The sequence below is a fragment of the Nycticebus coucang genome, chromosome 12 (assembly GCF_027406575.1).
Source record: "Nycticebus coucang isolate mNycCou1 chromosome 12, mNycCou1.pri, whole genome shotgun sequence".
Taxonomy (NCBI): Eukaryota; Metazoa; Chordata; class Mammalia; order Primates; family Lorisidae; genus Nycticebus; species Nycticebus coucang.
The window spans coordinates 69,534,637-69,556,030 of record NC_069791.1 but is presented as its reverse complement, the minus strand read 5'-3'; the positions used below and the strand labels follow the sequence as shown (position 1 = coordinate 69,556,030).

Genomic DNA, 21,394 nt, shown 5'->3' with positions numbered 1-21,394 from the left:
TATACTTTGCAATTACAAATTCTAGAACATATATCAGACCTTGAGCTTATTCCTTACTGAGAGATGATGATGGGTGAGGTACAGGAAAGCCAACTGCGAGAATGTGGCTACATTTCTACATTTCCCATGTTTCCCTTAGGTGAAGAATAGTTCATGGAGCACTGGGGGTATCAAAACTTTCATCCAGATGTTCTAGCCATGTACGCATTCTTGCCTGGTCTAATGCTGATAAGGCCTAGAACAGGGAATGTAGAATCAGAGAATTCATCTACTCTTCTGCACATGAATAATGATCCACTAAAGTTTTTTAAAGAATCTTTGTTCATTAATTCCTCTTACTGAGGAAAATCCCCAGATCTATTCAAAAGCTTCTTGGAGTCCTCCTCTTACTTTCATGTCTTATCACTTTTCTCCCAGTATCTCTTGGGGACTCTCTACCACCCAAGGGATTAAATGAAGATAGAAAGGCAGCTAAGATTTCTACAGACCCTAAAGCAATGCACAACATATAGCACAAGCTGTGATTTAAATGTGTCCCCCAAAAGTTCATATGCTGGAAACTTAATTGCCTTTGTAATAACATAGAGATGGAGCTTTTAAGAAGTGACTAGACCATGGGGTTCTGCCTTCATGAAAGAATTAATGCCATTATCAGAGGAGTGGGTTAGTTATCATGGATTGGCCTCCAAATAAAAGGGTAAGTTCAGCTCCATTTTTCTTTTCTCTCTCTCCTCCCTGCTTGCTTGCCATTCTTCCTTCCAACATGAGATGATACTCTCCAGATGCCAATGCCATGCTCTTGGACTTCCCAGCCTCTAGAACCATGAGCCAAAAAAATTTCTACTCTTTATAAATTACCCTATCTGTGACATTGTTATAGTAGCAGAGAAAGGACCAAGAGAACAGATAATCAACTTTGTCTTTAGCTCTACTTTCAGAATCTGAGAATCCCTCTCAGCCTATGTTATAGAGTCAAACTCAATTTACTTTGGGCTTCATCATAGGAAACCCATTCTATTCATAATTGTATATTACTACATACAATTAGAAAAAATAATTTAGCAATATAGGCCCAGATCATTCAAACTTTCCTCATGATACTATTAAAATAAGCACACACATCTTCTGTTTTCCCTTTTTTTTTTTCTTTTTTTGGCAGAGTCTCACTTTGTCGCCCTTGGAAGAGTGCTGTGGTGCCATAGCTCACATCAATATAGGCAAAAAGCCTATAAGTAAACCTTTAATGATTCCATTTTGTTTAAATTCTTTTGTGAGTTAGAAAGGAAAAAATCCTGGATAGAACTCCATATGTGGCTTAGAACCTAATTATATAAAAGTGATTTAGGGTGGAGCTTTGTGGAGGCAAGTCTGCAGACAGTTACCCGTACATCTCAGGATATTCCAGACTACTCCCTAAATATGATTAACAGCCTTCAGATGGTCAAGCATTCAAACAGCTTATTTCCCCAGAATCTTGTTCTGTGGTTTTGTTTTTGATTACTTAGCGTTAAGAATAACTTTAGTGAAGTAGTTATCAGTTAAACCGGTTAAACCTTAGCCCATAAGGATAGCTTTAGATAATGTTAGTAAAATGGTTATCAGTTAATCTGGTTTATCTGTAGGCCTATAAATACCAGGCTGTAAAAGGCCTGGGGCCAAGGTTTAAATCATGTGTTTATTGATTAAATTATGTGCCTATCTAAGCTTTGGTGGAAGAAATAAAGATTGCCACTTGCCATGAGAGCATAAGCGGTCCTCCGCATTACTCAGACTATTTCATTGCAGGACTCATTCCTCTGCACCATCGGTCAATTGGGAGACTTTCACACAACACATCAACCTCAAATTTTTGGGCTCAAGCAATTTTCTTGCCTCAACCTCCCATGTAGCCGGGACTACAGGTGCCTGCCACAACACCCAGCTATTTTTTAGAGATGGGGTCTTGCTCTTTCTTGCTTAGGCTCAACTTGAAACTGTGAGCACAGGCAATCCATCTGCCTCAGCCTCCCAGAGTGCTGGGATTATAGGTGTGAGCCACTGTGCTGGCCTCTCCTGTTTTCCAATTGTAACCTACCATAAAACTTGAAAAGGGCCTGGGTGGTTATTCTGGGCAACAGTTAATAAAATGAGTAGAGTTTCTTGCCTGATAATCTGTTTTTTAAAAAGTGGAGAAAAATAAAAGAGTACAGAATTTACGGTGATATTATTCTATTCTAAAGCCAATTGGAAGAAAATCTCTCCCTATGGTTATATAAAGCTGAATACTTGAAGGCCTAAAGGGGAAAATAAAGACAAGTATGATTAATCAATCTGGGACAGTAAATGACCCCATGGGCTTGAGGGGCAAAATTCTAAAGTTACCTTCTACATCTACCTAGGGATTTCTGCCCAATAGGAACTGTCTCAATGATGATAATTCTCCCTTGATATGCACATCATATAGTAGGTCTTCTACACTGTACTGGTCTCTTCTTTCTCCATCAACATGTATCCCTTTCATCACCTAATGTGACAGTGTCATGATGCTGATATACATGTAGGTTATGGCATAGTCATGATTTATTAATAAGATCCATGTACTCCTGGCTTTTGTACTGTGTAGAAAGACTGGTCCCAGGAATTGTTATGAAATGATGAGAAAACATAGGGAGTTTTACTGAAGGAAAGCATTCTGGGCCAGGTGGACTCTCATTCTCAGATATTGGTACATAACCGAACACCTTTCCATGAAACCAATTTTAATTACTCCATTCTCCAGTGCCTAGCATAGCAGATAGAAGAGTAAATAGTAAGATTTTGTTCATTCTTTTAAACAATTACCAAAAATGACTGTTTTGCCATTTTTCCCCACCTAAATCCCTTGAAGTTCTGTGTTAATTCATGTACACCACTACATTTTATTATAATTTGGAAAATTCTATGATAAAATTATACTGCTAGAGTCAAAAATTTAACTATCTGAAAGTACCTTCTAATCACTTTCTTTCAATCCTGATTTCTGACTTGTAGATCCACTTCTAAGCTTGTCTCTCATGGTTAATACTTGCCACCATTAGGCCATATTAGCAAGCATAGTATGTGACCCTGGTTCATAGAAGTGGGTGAGAAAATTTAATTGGCACATTTAACAGGGCCAATCAGAGTTAGACAACAAGTTCGTATAAGGTACGTCAGCGCAAACTAAGGTATTAGAAATCAAGTCAAAAAGATATTGTCATATAACTAGGAAGAAAAAACAAAAACAAAAATACGGTCACCAAGAGCTCTCAAGAGTTTGCGCTGATCTTTATCGTCTTTTTTTTTTTTTCTTTTTTTTGAGACACAGTCTCGCTTTGTCACCCCCAGTACAGTGCTGTGGCATCATAGCTCAAGCCTCAGCCTCCCAAGTAGCTGGGACTTCAGGCACCTGCCAGGACTCCCAGCTATTTTTAAAGATAGGGTCTAGATCTAGCTCAGGCTGGTCTCAAACTCATGAGCTCAGACAATCCGCCCACCTTGACCTCCCACTGTGTTGGGATTACAGGCATGAGCCACTGCACAGGGCTTTATCATCTTTTCATCTGCTTATAATCCTCTCATCCAATTGAGTTAATCTTTGTGTAGAAAGAATCTAATCAGGGGTTCTTAATCTTGGCTGAGAGAGCAGAGAGAGAAAGGAGGAGGGAGGGGTGGAGAAAGGAAGAGCAGAGAGAGGGAAGGAGGGAGGGGGGTGGGGCCTTGGTGTGTGCCACACCTTGTGGGGGCAAGACATGATTGCAAGAGGGACTTTGCCTAACAAATGGAATCAGTATAATCTAGCTTATTGTACCCTCAATGAATTCCCAACAATTAAAAAAAATGCAAAATAGCCGGGCGCGGTAGCTCACGCCTGTAATCCCAGCACTGTGGGAGGCTGAGGAGGGAGAATCACTTGAGCTCAGGAGTTCGTGACTCGCCTGAGCGACAGTGAGACCCTGACTCATGAAAAAAAATGGAAAAACCCAGCCAGGTGCCCTGGCAAGCGCCTGTAATCCCAGCGGCTTCCGGAGGCTGAGGCAGCGGGGTGCCTGCAGCCCGAGTCTGAGGTTGTGGTGAGCTACCACGCCCACTGCACTCTGCTCAGGGGCATAGGGTGGGACCCTGTCTCAACAACAACAAAAAAAGCAAAATAAATAAAATAAAATGTCATTGATTAAAAAAAAAAAAAAATCTTGGCTGAGCATTATAATTACCTAAACTTCCTGGTACTCATACCATACCTCAATCCAACGTAATCAGCATACCTGGGGATGTGACTCGGGTATCTTTTAAGGCTTCTCAGGTGATTTCAAGGTTAAGAACCATTGGTTTCAATGTTTGAATACATGCAAGTAAGCAAATGGAGAAGAGGGGCAAGGAAAAGGAGGATTTTCTGGACTTTAATTTTTCTCCTCTTTTTATTTCCCTAAAGAAATCTGGTAATTTTCCTCTTTGGGGGTCCTGATCTTTTCCATTTTGGCTTCAGTTTGAAACTATTTAGAGAGCCTCCAGCCTCAAATAATGTTCGTTTTATTACTTTGTTTAGTTTTCCTATTGACTTTAGATACCTTGCTCCCTGCTTTTTTTGTTTTTCTGACTAAACCAGACTTTCTCCTGTGCTTTCTTAGAAATTCTCTTCTCCATTGCCTCAGCTATTTGAATTTTGTAACTGAGATATATTCACAGAACCCTACTCACAAGCATTCTCCCTTGACTTCTCCATCTGCTCCCACTACAATTTCAATGAAAAGTTTTCATCTCTTCCCAACTTCATTTGTCCCTTGCCTCACCAAAATCAACAATCTTCTAACTCAAGAACCCCTTGCCTTGTTGCCATCCATCCAATTTTCTTTCTAGACAATGACATTCATCTTACTTTTGGAAGTCTACTCTCTAATAGTTATTTTAGAACACCACAGACATCCACATTTACCTCTTACCCTCTTCCTTACATACTGACATTTTAAGGAAGAGAGTTGTTTCTTGTGTGACATAGCTCCATATGTTCTTGTAATATGCACTGTAATACTTAGAACAGATCTGCTCAATCAGGAGAGAACAATTCTTTTACAAATCTACTGAATTCTATTTATCATGAATTTCTTTATGTTGATGAAAGGCTGAACGGCCACCGAAGGTTTTCTCACATTTCTTACATTTGTAGGATTTCTCCCTTGTATGAATTTTCTGATGTTGAGTAAGAGATGAACTCTGGCTAAAGGCTTTCTCACAATCAGGGCATTTATAGGGTTTTTCTCCAGTATGTGTTCTCAGATGCTTTGTAAGGGATGAGCTCTGGCTGAAGGCTTTCTCACATTCTTTACATTTGTAAGGTCTCTCTCCAGTATGAATTCTCTGATGTCTTATGAGAGCCGAGCGGTCACTGAAGGCTTTCCTACATTCATCGCATTTGTAAGGTTTCTCCCCAGTATGGGTTCCTTGATGTTGAATAAGAGCTGAACAGTAACTGAACGCTTTCCCACATTCACTGCATTCATAAGGCTTTTTCCTTGCATGAGTTCTCTGATGCTGATTAAGTCCTGACCGGTCACTAAAGGACTTCTCACACTCTTTACATCCATAGGGTTTTTCTCCAGTATGAACCCTCTGGTGTTTAATAAGGGATGAGGTGTCATTGAAAGCTTTCCCACATTCTTTGCATCTATAGGGTTTTTCTCCAGTGTGTATTCTGTGATGCTGAATGAGGTATGTGCTTTGGTTGAAGGCTTTCCCGCATTCATTGCACTCATAGGGCTTTTCTCCAGTGTGAATGATATGATGCTGAATAAGGGCTGACCGGTGACTGAAAGCTTTCTCACATTCACTACACTCATAAGGTTTCTCTCCAGTGTGAATTCTCTGATGCTGAATGAGGGATGAGCTCCGACTAAAGGACTTTCCACATTCATTACACATATAGGGCTTCTCTCCAGTATGAATTCTATGATGTAAGATAAAGGCTGAGTAGTAACTGAAGGACTTTCCACATGCATTGCACTCCCATGGCTTTTTCCCTGAGTAAACTTTTGAATGTTTAATTGGGTTTGAACTTTTTCCAATTTCATTGCAGTGCTCTGCAGGGTTTTTCTTGTGTTTAATTACAACTTGCATTGAATCATTCCTCTGATTTTCTTGCTGCCTTTCTAAAATGCCTTCATATTCCCAGGATGCTATCAACTTAGAGCCCCAGCCATTATCCTTCTTATGTTTTTCTATTATCAGCTCCCTTTCAGATGATACTTCTTCATAAACTTCCTGCTTTGAAAGGAACTCCTTAGTATCAGGTATGGATTCAGAATCTGAAATGAATAAAAAGCACAAATATCCATGTTCTGTGTGTTAAGAGAAAGAAAACTGCTAACTGGTATCAAAATTAAAAAAATGAAAATTATGCCTATTAAAAAAATATATATATATGAGTGTTCTCATAAAGCGCCTCATGGCAATGGCAAGTGAAGACAGTAATAAGGATTATTATTATTATTCAGAGAATAATGAGGATGAGAGAATGACTAATATAAGACACAACACAAAGTTAGACATTGAGGGTGCTCTATCTACAAGAATGGAAAACTAAATAGACTTACCAGGGGAAAAGATAAGCAGAGGAACGAAAATAAATGTTAACATAAAAGAACTAAGAAGGGAGGAAAATAAATGCACAGATTGAGAATGCTAAGTTTTAAAAAAGTATTAGACAGGGCGGGGCCTGTGGCTCAGTGAGTAGGGCGCCAGCCCCATATACCAAGGGTTGCGGGTTCAAACCCTGCCCTGGCCAAACTGCAACAACAAAAAAATAGCCAGGCATTGTGGCAGATGCCTGTAGTCCTAGCTACTTGGGAGGCTGAGGCAACAGAATCACCTAAGCCCAGGAGTTGGAAGTTGCTGTGAGCTGTGATGCCACAGCACTCTACCAAGGGCGACAAAATGAAACTCTGTCTCTAAAAAAAAAATAATAAAAAATAAAAAGTGTTAGACAAAAATCACACACAATAATGCCACCTGGAAACAACTGCATTTGATTTTTTTGTTTGTTTGCTTTGTTTTTTGAGAGTGTCTCACTCTGCTGCCCTCAGTAGAGTGCTGTAGCATCATAGCTCAGAGAAACCTCAGACTCTTGGGCTTGAGCAATCCTCCTCAAGTAGCCAGGACTATAAGCATATTCTCCACTAATGTCTAGCTAATTTTTTTTTTCTTTCCTATTTTTAGTAGAGACAGACTCTCATTCTTGCTCAGGATGGTCTCAAAATCCTATGCTCAAGCAACCCATCTGCCTTGGCCTACCAGGGATTTAAGTTTTTAAATAGTGCCCTCTAGTCCTTGTTTAAAGGTATACATTTTTTGTTTGCTTACTATATGCTTTAAATATGATTTTGTGTCTCCACTAGCCAAATTTCTCAAACAGGTTTCATGCTTTCATGCATCCTCTCATCACAGACTTGGTCCTGAGCTTTCTGTTGTCTGGCTTCTCTCCTCATTGCTCTCACTGGAGTCAGTAACCATTTATATGGTATCTAAATCCAGTGGATCCTTTTCATTTCTTGTTTATCATGGCCTCTCAGAAGTATCTAACACTATTGACCATGCCTTCTTCCTGATAATGTTCTCTTTTAACTTTTGTGATTCTATACTTCCAACATTTCCTTCTGATCTCTACTTCTTTGGAATTTTTCTTGCCATTTCTTCTTCTTAAAGGTCAGTATTTCTTAAATTCCATCTTAGGCTCCCCTCTTTTGTCCCATTCCCTGTTCCCAACTACATTTCTCCTGTAAAGACCTCATTTATTCCTTGGTTTTAACTACCCTTGACCCAAACTCTTACCTCTAGCTTAGTCCTACCCCTGTCCCAACGCCCATATATCCAACCACCTACTTCATGTATCCATTTGGAAATATCAAATTCAATGTATCTATACCTTGACTCATCTTTTCCCTTATACTGTACATTCCCAATTTCATCATCTAAAAAAAAAAAATCACCACAATTATTTTTGTTAATAAAAAGGTTTTACATACAAGCATATAAACTCTACCACCAAAAGGTACATTTTCTGCGGGTAGAACTCACTTCCCTTTTGATCACTGCTATTTCACAGAGCCTATCATAGGGCTGATAGAGGGTAAAGCATGAATTAAAGATGTGTTTTATGAACTGAACACAAATAACATAGCAATGAGGCAACTCTGGAGAACTTTTTATGTCCCTAATGCTTTCTTTTAGAAGTTTTATAGTTTTAGGTTTTATGCTTCTGTCTGTGATTCATTGAGTTATTTACTCAAAATACCATGCTGGAAGGTATGAATTGAGGTTCATTTTTTTACATGTGTATGTCCAAATTTTCTAGTACTATTTATTGAAAAGACTCTCCTCCTTCTATTAACTGTGCAGTTTTGTCAGAAATTAACTGACAGCATATATGCAGGTCTATTTCTGGACTATTCACTTTATTCCACTGATTTATATCTACCCTTTCATCAGACCATTTTTTATTACTATAGCTTTGTAAGTCTTAAAAACAATACAAGGGAAGCTATCATTTTGCAGCCCATATACAACAGCAGTTCTCAACCTGTGGGTCATGACCCATAGGAACTGTATTAAAGGGTCGTGGCATTAGGAAGCTTGAGAACCACTGCCCTAAGGGATCAGGGATCTCTGAATCTTAAGTAAAATGATGGCATTTTAGATGTCCTCAAGTTATTGATGAAGCTTATTGTTATTGTTTTGAATGTTTCTGTCTCTCCAAAATTAATATTTTAAAATCTTTTAACCCGAAGGAGATGGAAGGTGGGGAATTTGAGAAGTGCTTAGTGCCCTTATAAAAGAGGTACAAGAGAGACTTGTCTCCATGCCTTCTACCAGATGAGGACACAGTGAAAAGACAATATCTACAAATAGACACCAAATCTGCCAACATCATGATCTTGGAATTCCAGCCTCCAGAACTGTGATAAATAAATTTGTGTGGCTTATAAGTTTATGGTATTTTGTTATTGCAGCCTGAGTGGACTAAGACACTGATGTTCCAGCAATATTACAAATTAATAGTACCTTACCCCAAAATACCAGGCTCCCACAGTTCGCCACCTTCATATCCATGCCCATGTAATTTTGGGAAGAACTCAATAGTTCCATCTCCACCTGAGTGAAGTCCATTTCCACATCTTTGACTGTCATCAGTTCCTGGAAGAACAAGCATATTCTTCAAGGATCTGTCAATCCCGAAAGAACCAAAAGAACTATCTAGAAGAGGAAGTGTTTTTTAATCTGAAGGTTAAAACTTCATTTTAATCAAATATTCTTTTTTCTTTTTTTTTTTGAGACAGAGTCTCACTATGTCAACCTCAAACTAGAGTGCCGTAGCATCATAGCTCACAGCAACCTCAAACTCTTGGGATTAAGAGATTCTCTTGCCTCAGCCTCCTGAGTAGCTGGGACTACAGGTGCCCGCCACAATGCCTATTTTTTTTTTTTTTTTTGGTTGCAGCCGTCATTGTTGTTTGGCAGGCCCGGGCTGGATTTGAAGCCACCAGCTCTGGTATATGTGGCTGGCACCTTAGCAGCTTGAGCCACAAGTGCTGAGCCTGCCTCTAATTTTTTTTTTTGAGACAGAGCCTCAAGCTGTCGCCTTGGGTAGAGTGCTATGGAATCATAGCTAACAGCAACCTCCAACTCCTGGGCTCAAGCTATTCTCCTGCCTCTGCCTCCCAAGTAGCTGGGACTACAGGCACCCGCCACAACGCCCAGCTTTTTTTTTGGTTGCAGCCATCATTGTTGTTTGGCAGGCCCAGGCTGGATTCAAACCCACCAGCTCAGGTGTATGTGACTGGTGCCTTAGCCACTTGAGCCACAGGAGGAGCCATGCCTCTAACATATTTTACTAAGAAAGCCTAATATTAATTAACCACTGAATGATAACTAAAGTTTAATTACTGATTATGTTGTAGATGGAATAAGGCTCAAATATGTATAATAATATATACTGGCTCCAGGAATATTCTGAGATTTTATAGAAATTCAGGTTGATGATAGTCATGTTATTTTAATGTAGGCCCTCTTCCTTTCTCAGTACTTAGGGCTATGACTTTTTGACTTGTTTTGATATTCTTTAGTAATTAAAGTGGTTCTGAATGAGGAAATTTGCTGATTTTAAGCTGAAAATGATCAATTGTTCTAAGGTAAAATAAATACAATGACAGTCATGTGACAATTGTTCTAAGGTAAAATACTCTATAATGACAGTAATGTGAATATACTTTGTTATCCACAATCAGTTGGAGAATTTTTTTTTTTTTTTTTTTGTAGTATTTGCTGGGGCTGGGTTTGAACCTGCCACTTCCGGCATATGGTGCCGGTGCCCTACCCCTTTGAGCCACAGGCGCCGCCCTGGAGACTATTTTGTGAAAAAGTCTGTCAATAGATGAGAATGGCTAGAGGCACAGGATTTAGAATCAGATATAACATGGGTTCTAACTAGGGCTTACTCATTTGATTACACTGAGCAAGTTACCATCGAGGCTCAGCTTCTTTGTCTGTGAAATAGGTATTAACCGTAACTCTCAGGGCTATTTATTTAAAATACTAATAAAGAAAGAAATATTGGAAAAGTGGTTCTACGGGTTGGAGTTCCCCAGACATACTTGTCTATAATCCCTGACTCCAATTTCTCTCCCCTGTCTTCCTCTGAACTCATTCCAATCCATCACTCCTCCCACTCCATGCAATTGCTCTTAGCAGTCAACAGTCACCTTCTTACTCTTAAATACAGGGGTTAATTCCCACTCATCTTCTATGATTGACCAGAAGGATTTAACACACCCGATCACTCTTCCCTCCCTGCAACACTTCTTCCAGTGGTCACCAGAAAGCCAAACTTCTGGCTTTACCCTTTGCTGCACACATGTTCTCATCTCCTTTGCTGCTTCATCTGCATTTTCCTGATCTACAAATCAGGAAAGAGCTATAGAACTCAGTAACCGCATCTCATTTCTATCTATACTTATTCTCTTAGTGATCACAGTTAGTTTCATAGTTTAAAATACTGTTCACCAGATTACTCCTAAATTTGAACCTCCAGCCTGAGCTCTCTCCAGAGCATTTGGTCTCCAAGGAAAAATACCTTTGGTTTGGTTCTCTAGATGTCATGTCCTTGAGCCTCTAAAATGAGATGAAAGAAATGGGGGCATACTATGAACACCAAGAGAAGATTTCAAGGGAAGGAAAGTAAACTCAAACCCACCTGGAACTCAACAGGAAGGAGCTCAACAGTAGGTTCCATTTCTTCTGTGCTCTGTTTTTGGAGAAAAGAAGTATCCTCAGTAGTCATGGCTGGAAGGAGTAGAAATTAAGTCACAAAAGAGGTAAATTCTGTGTTCTCATTTCCAAATGCACTCAGATAAAAGCTGTAACAGGCCAGCTGAATTATATACATGAGGCCTACTTAACTCAAAAGACTCAGAAATAGATAGAATTAAGTTTTGATCAAAAAGTTAAACTCACACCACAACACATCATCAACCTTTTGGAACAGTCATGTCATGTCAGGAATGGAAATATGTTACCTGCTCTTTACACAAAGCAAACACCATGGAATGTTTTCCATCCACAGCTTCAGAGAGAATGGAGAATATGCCACAATGAGCCTACAAGTGATTTCTAGAGCAGTTACCGTGTATTCCAGGGCATTCTCCTGATATGTCCCTGCTTCTCTTTTTTCATAATGCAAAGGCACTTGACCTTTTCATCCTCATCAGAAATACTTCTGCCATTTTTTCCCATTTTCAACTTCATGTTTCCTTCCTCAACTTCAAAGGTCAAATAATCCATGATCAGTTTCCCTTCCTTGTCTAGTTATTGCTCTGACTTCCTCAGTATTCACTGTTTCAGATCAGACAAACATGGACTTTTTAGTAATATGTAATCTACTTCATCCTACTGTGCACTGAAGCTCTAGAAACTGGCTTAGCTGTAGAATGATTCTTGCTCCCTGGGACATCTCTCTCTGTCTCCATTCCCAGAAGATTTATTCCTATGCATTCAAATCCCAGGGCCTCATAAGTAATTCTACTTTGCTTGGAACCTCTATTATTGGGGTAAATTAATCTCTGCAACTGGAAGACCATTCTGTGGAGTACCAGCATTAGTCACTAACAGGCTGGACCAAAGTAAAACCAGGAAGGAGTCAGAGCAGTGAACCCTAGGCCTCAGTCACACACCTGGCTCCAGACCTTTAAAAACTCGCCTGAGAGGCGGCGCCTGTGGCTCAGTGAGTAGGGCGCCGGCCCCATATGCCGAGCGTGGCGGGTTCAATCCCAGCCCCGGCCAAACTGCAACAAAAAAATAGCCAGGCGTTGTGGCGGGCGCCTGTAGTCACAGCTGCTCGGGAGGGTGAGGCAAGAGAATCCCGTAAGCCCAGGAGTTAGAGGTTGCTGTGAGTTGTGTGACGCCACGGCACTCTACCGAGGGCGGTACAGTGAGACTCTGTCTCCACAAAAAAAAATAAATAAATAAAAATAAAAATAAAAACTCGCCTGAGACTTAAAAGCACACAACTGCCCCTTTATGGTACCGATAACTACAAGCAGGGTTTCCACAGTTGGTTCCTCCTTAACATTCATAAACAAGAGTCATAGATAGATGGGATACTTACAGCGCAAATTCCTCACTCGCTCTTTGTCTTAAGACCCTGAAAATATATTGGCTCGGACTCCCTTGCCCTGGTCCCCAAATACAAGCACACCTCCAAACTCTGACAAAGCTAAGTACAGAAGGGGATGAGTAAAATAAGTGCCAAAAGCAGACAGAGGAGTTCACGCCCTGGTACCCGGCAACAACCCAAGCGCCCCGCGCCAGGGCTCCCACTCCCAGAATCCTCCGCTCCCGACTCCACTTCCCAGAGGTCTTACCCACAGCTCCGCTCCGGATGCTCTAGGCGCCGCAGAGCGCGCAAGGCGCCGGCTTGCGCCGCAGCTAGAAACCCCCAGGGGAGCTCGCCGCGTCCCTGAGGTGGGGCGGGGCGGAGTGGGGTGAGGTGATGTGGGGTGGGGCGGGGCGGGGTCCCAGGCCAGGCCTAGACCTGAAGTAGGGCTGTGACGGGGCGGAGGAGCCTAGCGCCGGACTGGCGGGTGCGGAGACCCGCACAACCAGGCCCCGCTGGTTCTTACCCTTGGACGTGCCGCGAGCCGGGCTCCGTCTGTAGGGCTAGGTCCCTGTTAGCTGCGCTCTGCACAGGGCAGGAGGAGCGAACACGGCCGCCCGCCAGACCCGCGGAGTGCGGGGAGACAAAAGGCTTGAGCTGGAGCCTCATTGTAGAGTCGCATCTGCGCACTTGGATGCAACTGCGCCGGGTTGGGGTCCGGGCGGATGGATTCCACTTCCTAGAGGGCTCATGGCCATTGGCCGGTCCTGGGGAGCATCTTCGGTGTCTGCAAAGGAGTTGCGGGCCTTCGGCGGCAGCCTTAGAAAGGACCTTAGATAGGTCTCCTTTCCGAATAAAATGAGAAGCTGTTATTAAAACGCTCGAAATAATTAACTGGAAGAGGTGGGGAGGGTAGAAGACTGTTACACAGTCTTTTCTCTAGTATTCCTCTATTCTTTTTTCTTTTCTTTTTTTTTTTTTGTAGAGACAGTCTCACTGTACCGCCCTCGGGTAGAGTGCCGTGGCGTCACACGGCTCATAGCAACCTCTAACTCTTGGGCTTACGCGATTCTCTTGCCTCAGCCTCCCGAGCAGCTGGGACTACAGGCGCCCGCCACAACGCCCGGCTATTTTTCTGTTGCAGTTTGGCCGGGGCTAGGTTTGAACCCGCCACCCTCGGCATATGGGGCCGGCGCCCTACTCACTAGGCCACAGGCGCCGCCCACCTCTATTCTTTTTTTATAATTGTTAGTCTTTCTCTGGCTATGGTGGGTATGCACATTCATTTAAATACAGACGAGAACTCTCCTTGCTTTTCTGGTTCTGTTAAAAAACATTCGTTCCAGGTTACAGAAGACTTCTAGCAGGTAACTGTGGGAAAGGAATCCTCAAACCCTGACAAGAGTGCAGCCGTTTTAGAAAACAGCTGGTGAGAAAAAGTAGGCCAGGAATCAAACTGTATGAACACACCAAACCCCCTGCCCACTCCGGGAAAAGCGTCAAAGCCAGTGTTCCTGGGAAACAACAAAACAGGAACTTTTACACTGGCCTCAGCTGGCTGCCAGTTAAGGGAGTAACTCCTAGATTTGCCCTGAGTGGAAAACTTAGTGTTAGAAGGCATGATTGCCTCTGGGAACCCTCGTCCCACGTTCAACCCTACTGAGAGGGGATAATGAAAGCCTCTTGAAACTGTGAAAGCGAGCTGACTCCTGGTCAGACTCCACTTTGCTCTTTTTTATCCTTGCTCTGCTAATAAAGCCTTTCCGATCCTTAGACTAGCTGCTTCTCCTATGGACCCTTCTCAACTTTACCCTTTTCCCATCAATAACCTTCAGACCTTTTACAAGTCTCCAGCAGATGCTCTTTGATCTTGTCATAGCACACCCACCACCTCCTGAGCTAAAGGGGAATCACACCATGAATTGCATTAAAAGAGGCCCCTTACTCCAACTGCCCTGTTGTCATTTTCCATTTTCAGTGGCAACCCATCTGCTTGCAGATGCTTTTAATAGGTATCTGCTATTAACTCTACTTGTCTTGGGTTTTTTGCGGCACCTTTCCACCTTTCTACATCTAACTAATAAAACCCAAAGTCTGTAAACTGTGCAAGGGCTGATTTTGTTGATAGCATTCTGGCTGTTAAATAGCATAGGCAGGGTTGAGAAGCCATTGTCCTGACGGAAGAGATAGGAAAGAAGAAACATGGTTAGGAATGAATTCATAAGGAAAAGTTAGATGTGAGAAAGAGGCAAGTAGGGAGGTTGGCTTTGATTGGGGTTATAACTCCTGCAGACTAGGAGTTATGGAGCGTTAGTACCAGAAGGACCACTTTCCCTGAGCCTAAGAAGTTAGGATCAACCAGGCAAAAGATATTACTTTCCTCAGTGCCAGGACCACTCAGGCTGTTTGCTCCAGTTCTTCACAAAAAATGAGTGGAAGCCAATTATATAGCAGCTGCCATTCTGGTCCAAGTTATTAGTCTTTCCACATCTAATCTTGCCTTTCCTTAATCTATGCTAGTCAAAGCAGCCAAAATTATCATTTAAAAATTAAATGTGTTCCTATCATAACTGTTCTTAGAACTCTTCGGTGGCTTCTCATTGCCTTGAAGTAAGATGTAGACTCCTTAACACAGTTTATGAGACCTTGCATTATTTGCTCTGCCAATCCTGTACTATTTGCTGCTGTCTCCATATATTCTCTATACAGGTGGCCCCCAAGTTACTATGGTTGAGTGAAGATTTTTTTCTATTTTCTGTGGTCAAAAAAGCAATACACATTGGTAGCTCCTTCATTCATGATGGGGCTGCCTCTGGACACACCCATCATAAATCCACACCATAAATCAAAAACATACCTTCCAAAACTTAAAATGTATGATTTTTTTTTTAGACATTCCGGTTTTGCTTTTTATTTAATCAAAGATTGGTGGATAAACATAAACACAGCACAATTCCTTCAGATCATTCTTCATATTGTATACACACAGACCATGAACGTAATCTGAAAGAAATCTGCAGTCAGCAATGAAATGCATATAGCTTTTTCTTCCCTCACTCAAAAATAATTTTTTTTAAAAACACACAAACTTAGAATCTCATCAGCACACACTCTCCTGTGACAAATGATTCAGACATAAATAAAGAATGGATGCACTATGTGCTAAAATATGAATAACCTTTGTTAATGAAAAACAGAAGCAGCCATAATGATTAAGGTACATTCAGTTACTGATAGCTAGTTGTGCCCTAAAGGGCATTATCAAAAAGAGAAATTGTGCTACAGAGAAAAGCTCTCTCTATATACACAATGAGAAAATAAACTGCAAGATTAACGAATACATGTTTAATACTGGAAAAATCACAGCCCTCCAAAATTTCACGTTTGTTATAAAAGCCCTCTGCACTCAACTAAAATTAAAATGATCTTAAAAAGATAATGCTTGTAAAGTTTAAGTCTTTTCGGCCACAGAAACTGCAATGGGAATAAATGTTCAGAATCATTTTCAAAACAAAAACAAAAATCTATTCTTCTGATGACATGCATGATTAAAAGGTCTATGCAAGATACATTGCTCTACATTCCCAATGACTAGGAAAAAAAAGTCAAGTCAATTTTTAGTTTGCAGATGGTCAAAGATTTTGTATTCCAGCAGGAGTTCAAATCTTCAGGATCTTTTCACCAACAACTACTGGATTTTCTTTTCTGAGTTTCTCAGCAGCATCAGCTTTGTAATTGTAAGAGCAATTGTGTACATCTGAGTAACGGCGTACCCCACAGTAAACATTTCCACATCAGCATTCAAACCCAATAAGTCCCACTTTCTTCCTGCACATGAAACAGCGATTCTTTTTTTGTTTTGGTTTTTCAAGAGACTTGCTTTGCTCTTCAGATAGCTGCTGTGCCGTATCTGACACTGAAGCTTGCAGATCTTCTGCTTCAGGTACCACTGCTTCCCAGTGGTACTGTCCACTTGGGAAGATGCTACAGATTCTGATAAAAGTGACTGATTTGATACAGGGCTTGGCTGCATACATGAAGATGTAGAGTCTAGAGTTGACTGAGCTTCTGGGACACTGCCCTCTGTGCACTGAACTGGTAAAGATTCAGACAGACTACTGACAGAAGTTGCAGGTGGGCTTATTCTGCCATTACTACTGTTCTGTCTTTGTAGATGTTCTTTATAGCATACTGAACACATGCCATTTGTACAAGGGTTTCCATAAAATCCACAGCCAGTGGAACAAAGCATAGACACTTGGCTGTGATTAGTTTCTTGAGCCATGTTCCTCTGTTGCACACCAACAAAGCCTCCACAATTTGCTGCTTCACCTCAGATTAACTTCACTTCAATTTTGTTTTTTAACGTATGATATTTTTGCTGGGTGCAGTGGCTCATGCCTGTAATCCTAGCTCTGGGAGGCCAAGGTGGGTGGATGTTCTGAACTCATGACTTCAAGACCAGCCTGAGAGGGTGATGCCTGTGGGTCAGTGAGTGGGGTTGCTGGCCCCATGTACTGAGGGTGGTGAGTTCGAACCCAACCCCGGCTAAACTGCAACAATAAAACAAATTAAAAAAAAAAAAAAAAGACCAGCCTGAGAAAGAACAAGACCCTATCTCTAGCTGGCCTTCTGGCTGGCGCCTGTAGTTTCAGCTACTTGGGAGTCTGAGGCAAAGGAATCGCTTAAGCCCAAGACTTAGCGGTTGCTGTGAGCTGTGATGCCACAACACTCTACTGAGAGTGACATAAAGAGACTCTGTCTCAAAGAAAAAAATATGTAATACTTTTCTCAAAAAGAGATGAGCCATAATTCTAGAATAGAAGCTCAGGGTTCTATTATCTGTGTGGTTTTAATATTTTTGTCCTCTCCAAAACTCATATTAAAATATAATCTCTGATCCAACAATTGGAAGATGGAGCCTAATGGGAGGTGTTTAGGTCATGAGATAAATGGATTAATGCCCCTTTAAGAGGGGCTTGTGGGAATGAATTCACTCTTTTGTGCTCTTCTGTGAGGAGATAGCAAGAAGTCCTCACCTTGATCTTGGACTTCCCAGAGTCCAGAACTGTGAGAAATAAATTTGCATTCTGTATACATTGCCCAGTCTGTGGTATTCTGTTATAGCAGCACAAAATGGACTAAAAGCATAAGAAAACCCTCTTACTCCAAGGGACCACTGTTTGCCCAGCTTTTATTTCTCTACTACCCATTCTGGCAAAAGAGCATCTGCTACTTATCTCAGATGTTGTCTTCCCATTTATATTAATACACCCCCCTTCATCCAATTTACCTTGGAGTCAGATTCTAGAGGAATCTCATGCACCATTAAGTTCCTCAAATCACTGTCCTTGGGAAGAACCTGCAGTGCCATGGGAGCTGGTGTAAACTCTTTGTGCCCTCATTCTTTCATCTACATTCTCACCAACCATCATCCATTTGGAAACCTCTGCAACAAGTGAAAGGTCTCCATGCTTGTTCCTTCACAGCATCTATACTCATTGGTACCTTGAAGCTAGCACTCTATGATTTCTGATACCTGAAGTGTCCCGCCCTCTTCTTCACCATTTTGCCCTCTCCTTCTCAAGTGCATTCAAACTTCAATTCTATAATCACAAGAAAGTAACAAAATCTTATTAAGCCTCAATTTCCTCACATATGAAACAGGGATCACACAGATCCCAATAACTGTTGTAAGACTTAACTGTCATCATGAATAAATACATCTAATATTTACTGATGACCATTTCTATATCAAGAACATCTTTCCCAGAGACATTGTGCCTCCTATTCCCATCTGGATTCTCTGCCTGTTCCACAGCTTCTAACCTGGTATTGTCTCTTCATCTCTGCATTTTGTTGGGAGTTTCTCTTTGAACCCCTTTTTTGATCACGTCATTGGGTCAAACACAACTTCTCATTGCCTTATGAGAAAGGGTGCACAGAATATATTTTGAGAGTTTAATTACCTGAAAAATATTTTTACTGTAATATTTTATTGATAGGTTGATTAGAATAGAATTTTAGGGTGAGGATCATTTTCCCTCAGAATTTTGAAAACATCGCTCTACTGCAGTATTGCTTTCAAAATGGCTCTAGAGAACTGTCACCATTCTGAACACAAATTCTTTTTTTTTCGTTTGAGTCAGAGTCTCACTATGTCACCCTCGGTAGAGCGCTGTGGTGTCACAGCTCACAGCAACCTCAAACTCTTGGGCTTAAGTGATTCTCTTTCCTCAGCCTCCCAAGTAGCTGGGACTACAGACCACCACAACGCCCGGCTATTTTCCTGTTGCAGTTGTCATTGTTGTTTAGCTGGCCAGGGTTAGGTTGGAACACAGAGGTGTATGTGGCTGAGGGCATAACCACTGTGTTACGGGCACTGAGCTGAACACAAATTCTTTATATGTAATCCAGCCACCTGCCCCCTAGTTTCGGTGTTTTATCTTTATCCCTGGTGTTCTGAAATTCCACAGCAATGTACATGTGAATGCTGCATGAATGTGTACTTCATTTATTTTGCTGAACATTGAATGGATTCTAGGGAAAATTACTTATGTTCTGGGAGGTTTTGCTGAATTATTTATCTGGAGTTGTTACTGCAGTATTAGAGTCATCAAGTTTTTTTTTTGTTTGTTTGTTTGTTTGTTTTTGAGACAGAGCCTCAGGCTGTCGCCCTAGGTAGAGTGCTCTGGCATCACAGCTCACAGCAACCTCCAACTCCTGGGCTCAAGCAAGTCTCCTGCCTCTGCCTCCCAAGTAGCTGGGACTACAGGCGCCCGCCACAACGCCCAGCTATTTTTTGATTGCAGCCATCAATGTTGTTTGGCAGGCCCGGGCTGGATTTGAACCCACCAGCTCAGATTATGTGTGTATGTGGCTGGTGCTAGCTGCTTGAGCCACAGGCGCCGAGCCAGTCATCAAGTTTTGTTGTGTATATGAGTATCTTAATATACATCAGTGCCTGAAATGAGGCAAATGTTTACAGCTCTCTTATGTTAAAGTCCAGCTATGAACAATCCTGCTTCACAAAGTACCTCCCAAAGAAAGAAAAGTTTAACATAAGCCCACAGAGAGGGCCAGAGCCAGCCTTCAGTTTTTGTTACTCTTGTCCCTCCCCACTTGTCCTATACCCTACCCCAGAAAGAGAGGAGAGGTGGTTTGCCATGGATATAAGATGGCAAAAGAAAACAAAATTCATGACAAAACCTTAAAAGCTCAACTTTGAATAAATAAACTTAATGTCCAGTGAAATATCTGGGAAAAGAAAAAACCTAAGGGGAAAAAGGAAAAGCAAAATTTAAAATGAATTGTAGGAAAACAGAATAAAAGCATTAATTAAATCAACGGCAGGAAATAATGAAATAGAATGTGTTGCAATTATATTATGTGGAGATTAATGATCACAGTTCCTGATTTAAGAGATGAATGTAACACATGTCATGATGTTCAATCCTGTATAAACGCACTATTAAGAAGTGTCTACATATATGTGTTTATATCATTTATAACATAAATAAGGGAAAGCTAATGAACTATCATGGTAAACTGGCAAAAAAAATTGATGAACATCAATTGGATGAAATATATGTAGCCATTAATAATACGCATTGTCCACTCCTAGGTACATAATCCAGAGAATTAAAAAGGTACGTCCTGGGGCAGCGCCTGTGGCTCAGTGAGCAGGGCACCGGCACCATATACCAAGGGTGGCGGGTTCAAACCCAGCCCTGGCCAAACTGCAACAAAAAATAGCCAGGCGTTGTGGTGGGCGCCTGTAGTCCCAGCTACTTGGGAGGCTGAGGCAGGAGAATCGCCTAAGCCCAGGAGTTGGAGGTTGCTGTGAGCTGTGTGACGCCACGGCCCTCTACTGAGGGCCATAAAGTGAAACTCTGTCTCTACAAAAAAAAAAAAAAAAAAAAAAAGTACGTCCTGGCTTGGTGCCTGTAGCTAAGTGGTTAGGGCTCTGGCCACATACATCCAGGTTGGCAGGTTCCAACCTGGCCTGGGCCTGCTAAACAACAATGACAACTGCAACAAAAAAATAGCTGGACTACAGGTGGGCACCTGTAGTCCCAGCTTCTTGGGAGGCTGAGGCAAGAGAATTGCTTAAGCCCAAGAGTTTGAGGTTGCTGTGAGCTGTGATGCCACAGCACTTTTACTGAGGGTGATATATTGAGACTCTGTCTAAAAAAATAAAAATATACGTCTACACAAATCTTATATATGAACATTCATAGCAGCATTGTTCATAATAGCCAAAAAGTGGAAACAAACCAAATGGCATTCACTGATGAATGGATAAATAAATAAAATGTGGTATTTTCATAGAAATAGAATATTACAATATTCAGCAATAAGAAGGAATGAACTACCACAACATGTTACAATATATATGAATATTGAAGACATTATGCTAAGTGGAAGAAGCCTGTCACAAAAGATGACAAAATAAGAATGGTCTTCTTTACATGAAATGTCCAGAATTGGAAAATGCATAGAATTAGAAAGTATTTAATACATTAGTGGTTGCCTAGGGCTGAGCCAGGTTGAGTAGAAGGAAATGGAGAGTGACTGTAAATGGGTAAAGGATTTATTTGGGGGTGGGGGTTATAAAAATGTTCTAAAGTTGATTGTGGTGATGGCTGCACAAGTCTGTGAATATACTAAAATTCATTGATCGTGCACTTATATAAAGTAAATAAGGTGCATAGTATTGTATGTTTCAATAAAGCTGTTTTTTAAATACATATTAAATTT

General features: G+C 41.2%; 1 protein-coding gene and 1 pseudogene across 2 annotated transcripts; both read right to left on the bottom strand.

Moving 5' to 3' along the window:
- Positions 1-1,484: 1,484 nt before the first annotated feature.
- Positions 1,485-13,505, bottom strand: LOC128562768 (zinc finger protein 501-like). Of its 2 annotated transcripts, none has more exons than XM_053558073.1 (4): positions 13,161-13,505; positions 11,237-11,325; positions 9,054-9,180; positions 1,485-6,296 (listed from the first exon to the last, which is right to left on the bottom strand). In XM_053558073.1, exons 2-4 carry the CDS (start codon positions 11,321-11,323, stop codon positions 5,083-5,085), a joined length of 1,428 nt encoding a protein of 475 aa, XP_053414048.1. In that variant the 5' UTR covers positions 11,324-11,325; positions 13,161-13,505; the 3' UTR covers positions 1,485-5,082. The 2 variants fall into 2 exon arrangements, with proteins under 2 accessions (XP_053414048.1, XP_053414046.1); XM_053558071.1 differs by lacking the exon at positions 13,161-13,505 and adding an exon at positions 12,647-12,806.
- A 2,788-nt stretch (positions 13,506-16,293) lies between these two features.
- On the bottom strand, positions 16,294-16,959 carry LOC128562115 (AN1-type zinc finger protein 6-like; annotated as a pseudogene).
- Between the last annotated feature and the right edge of the window lie 4,435 nt (positions 16,960-21,394).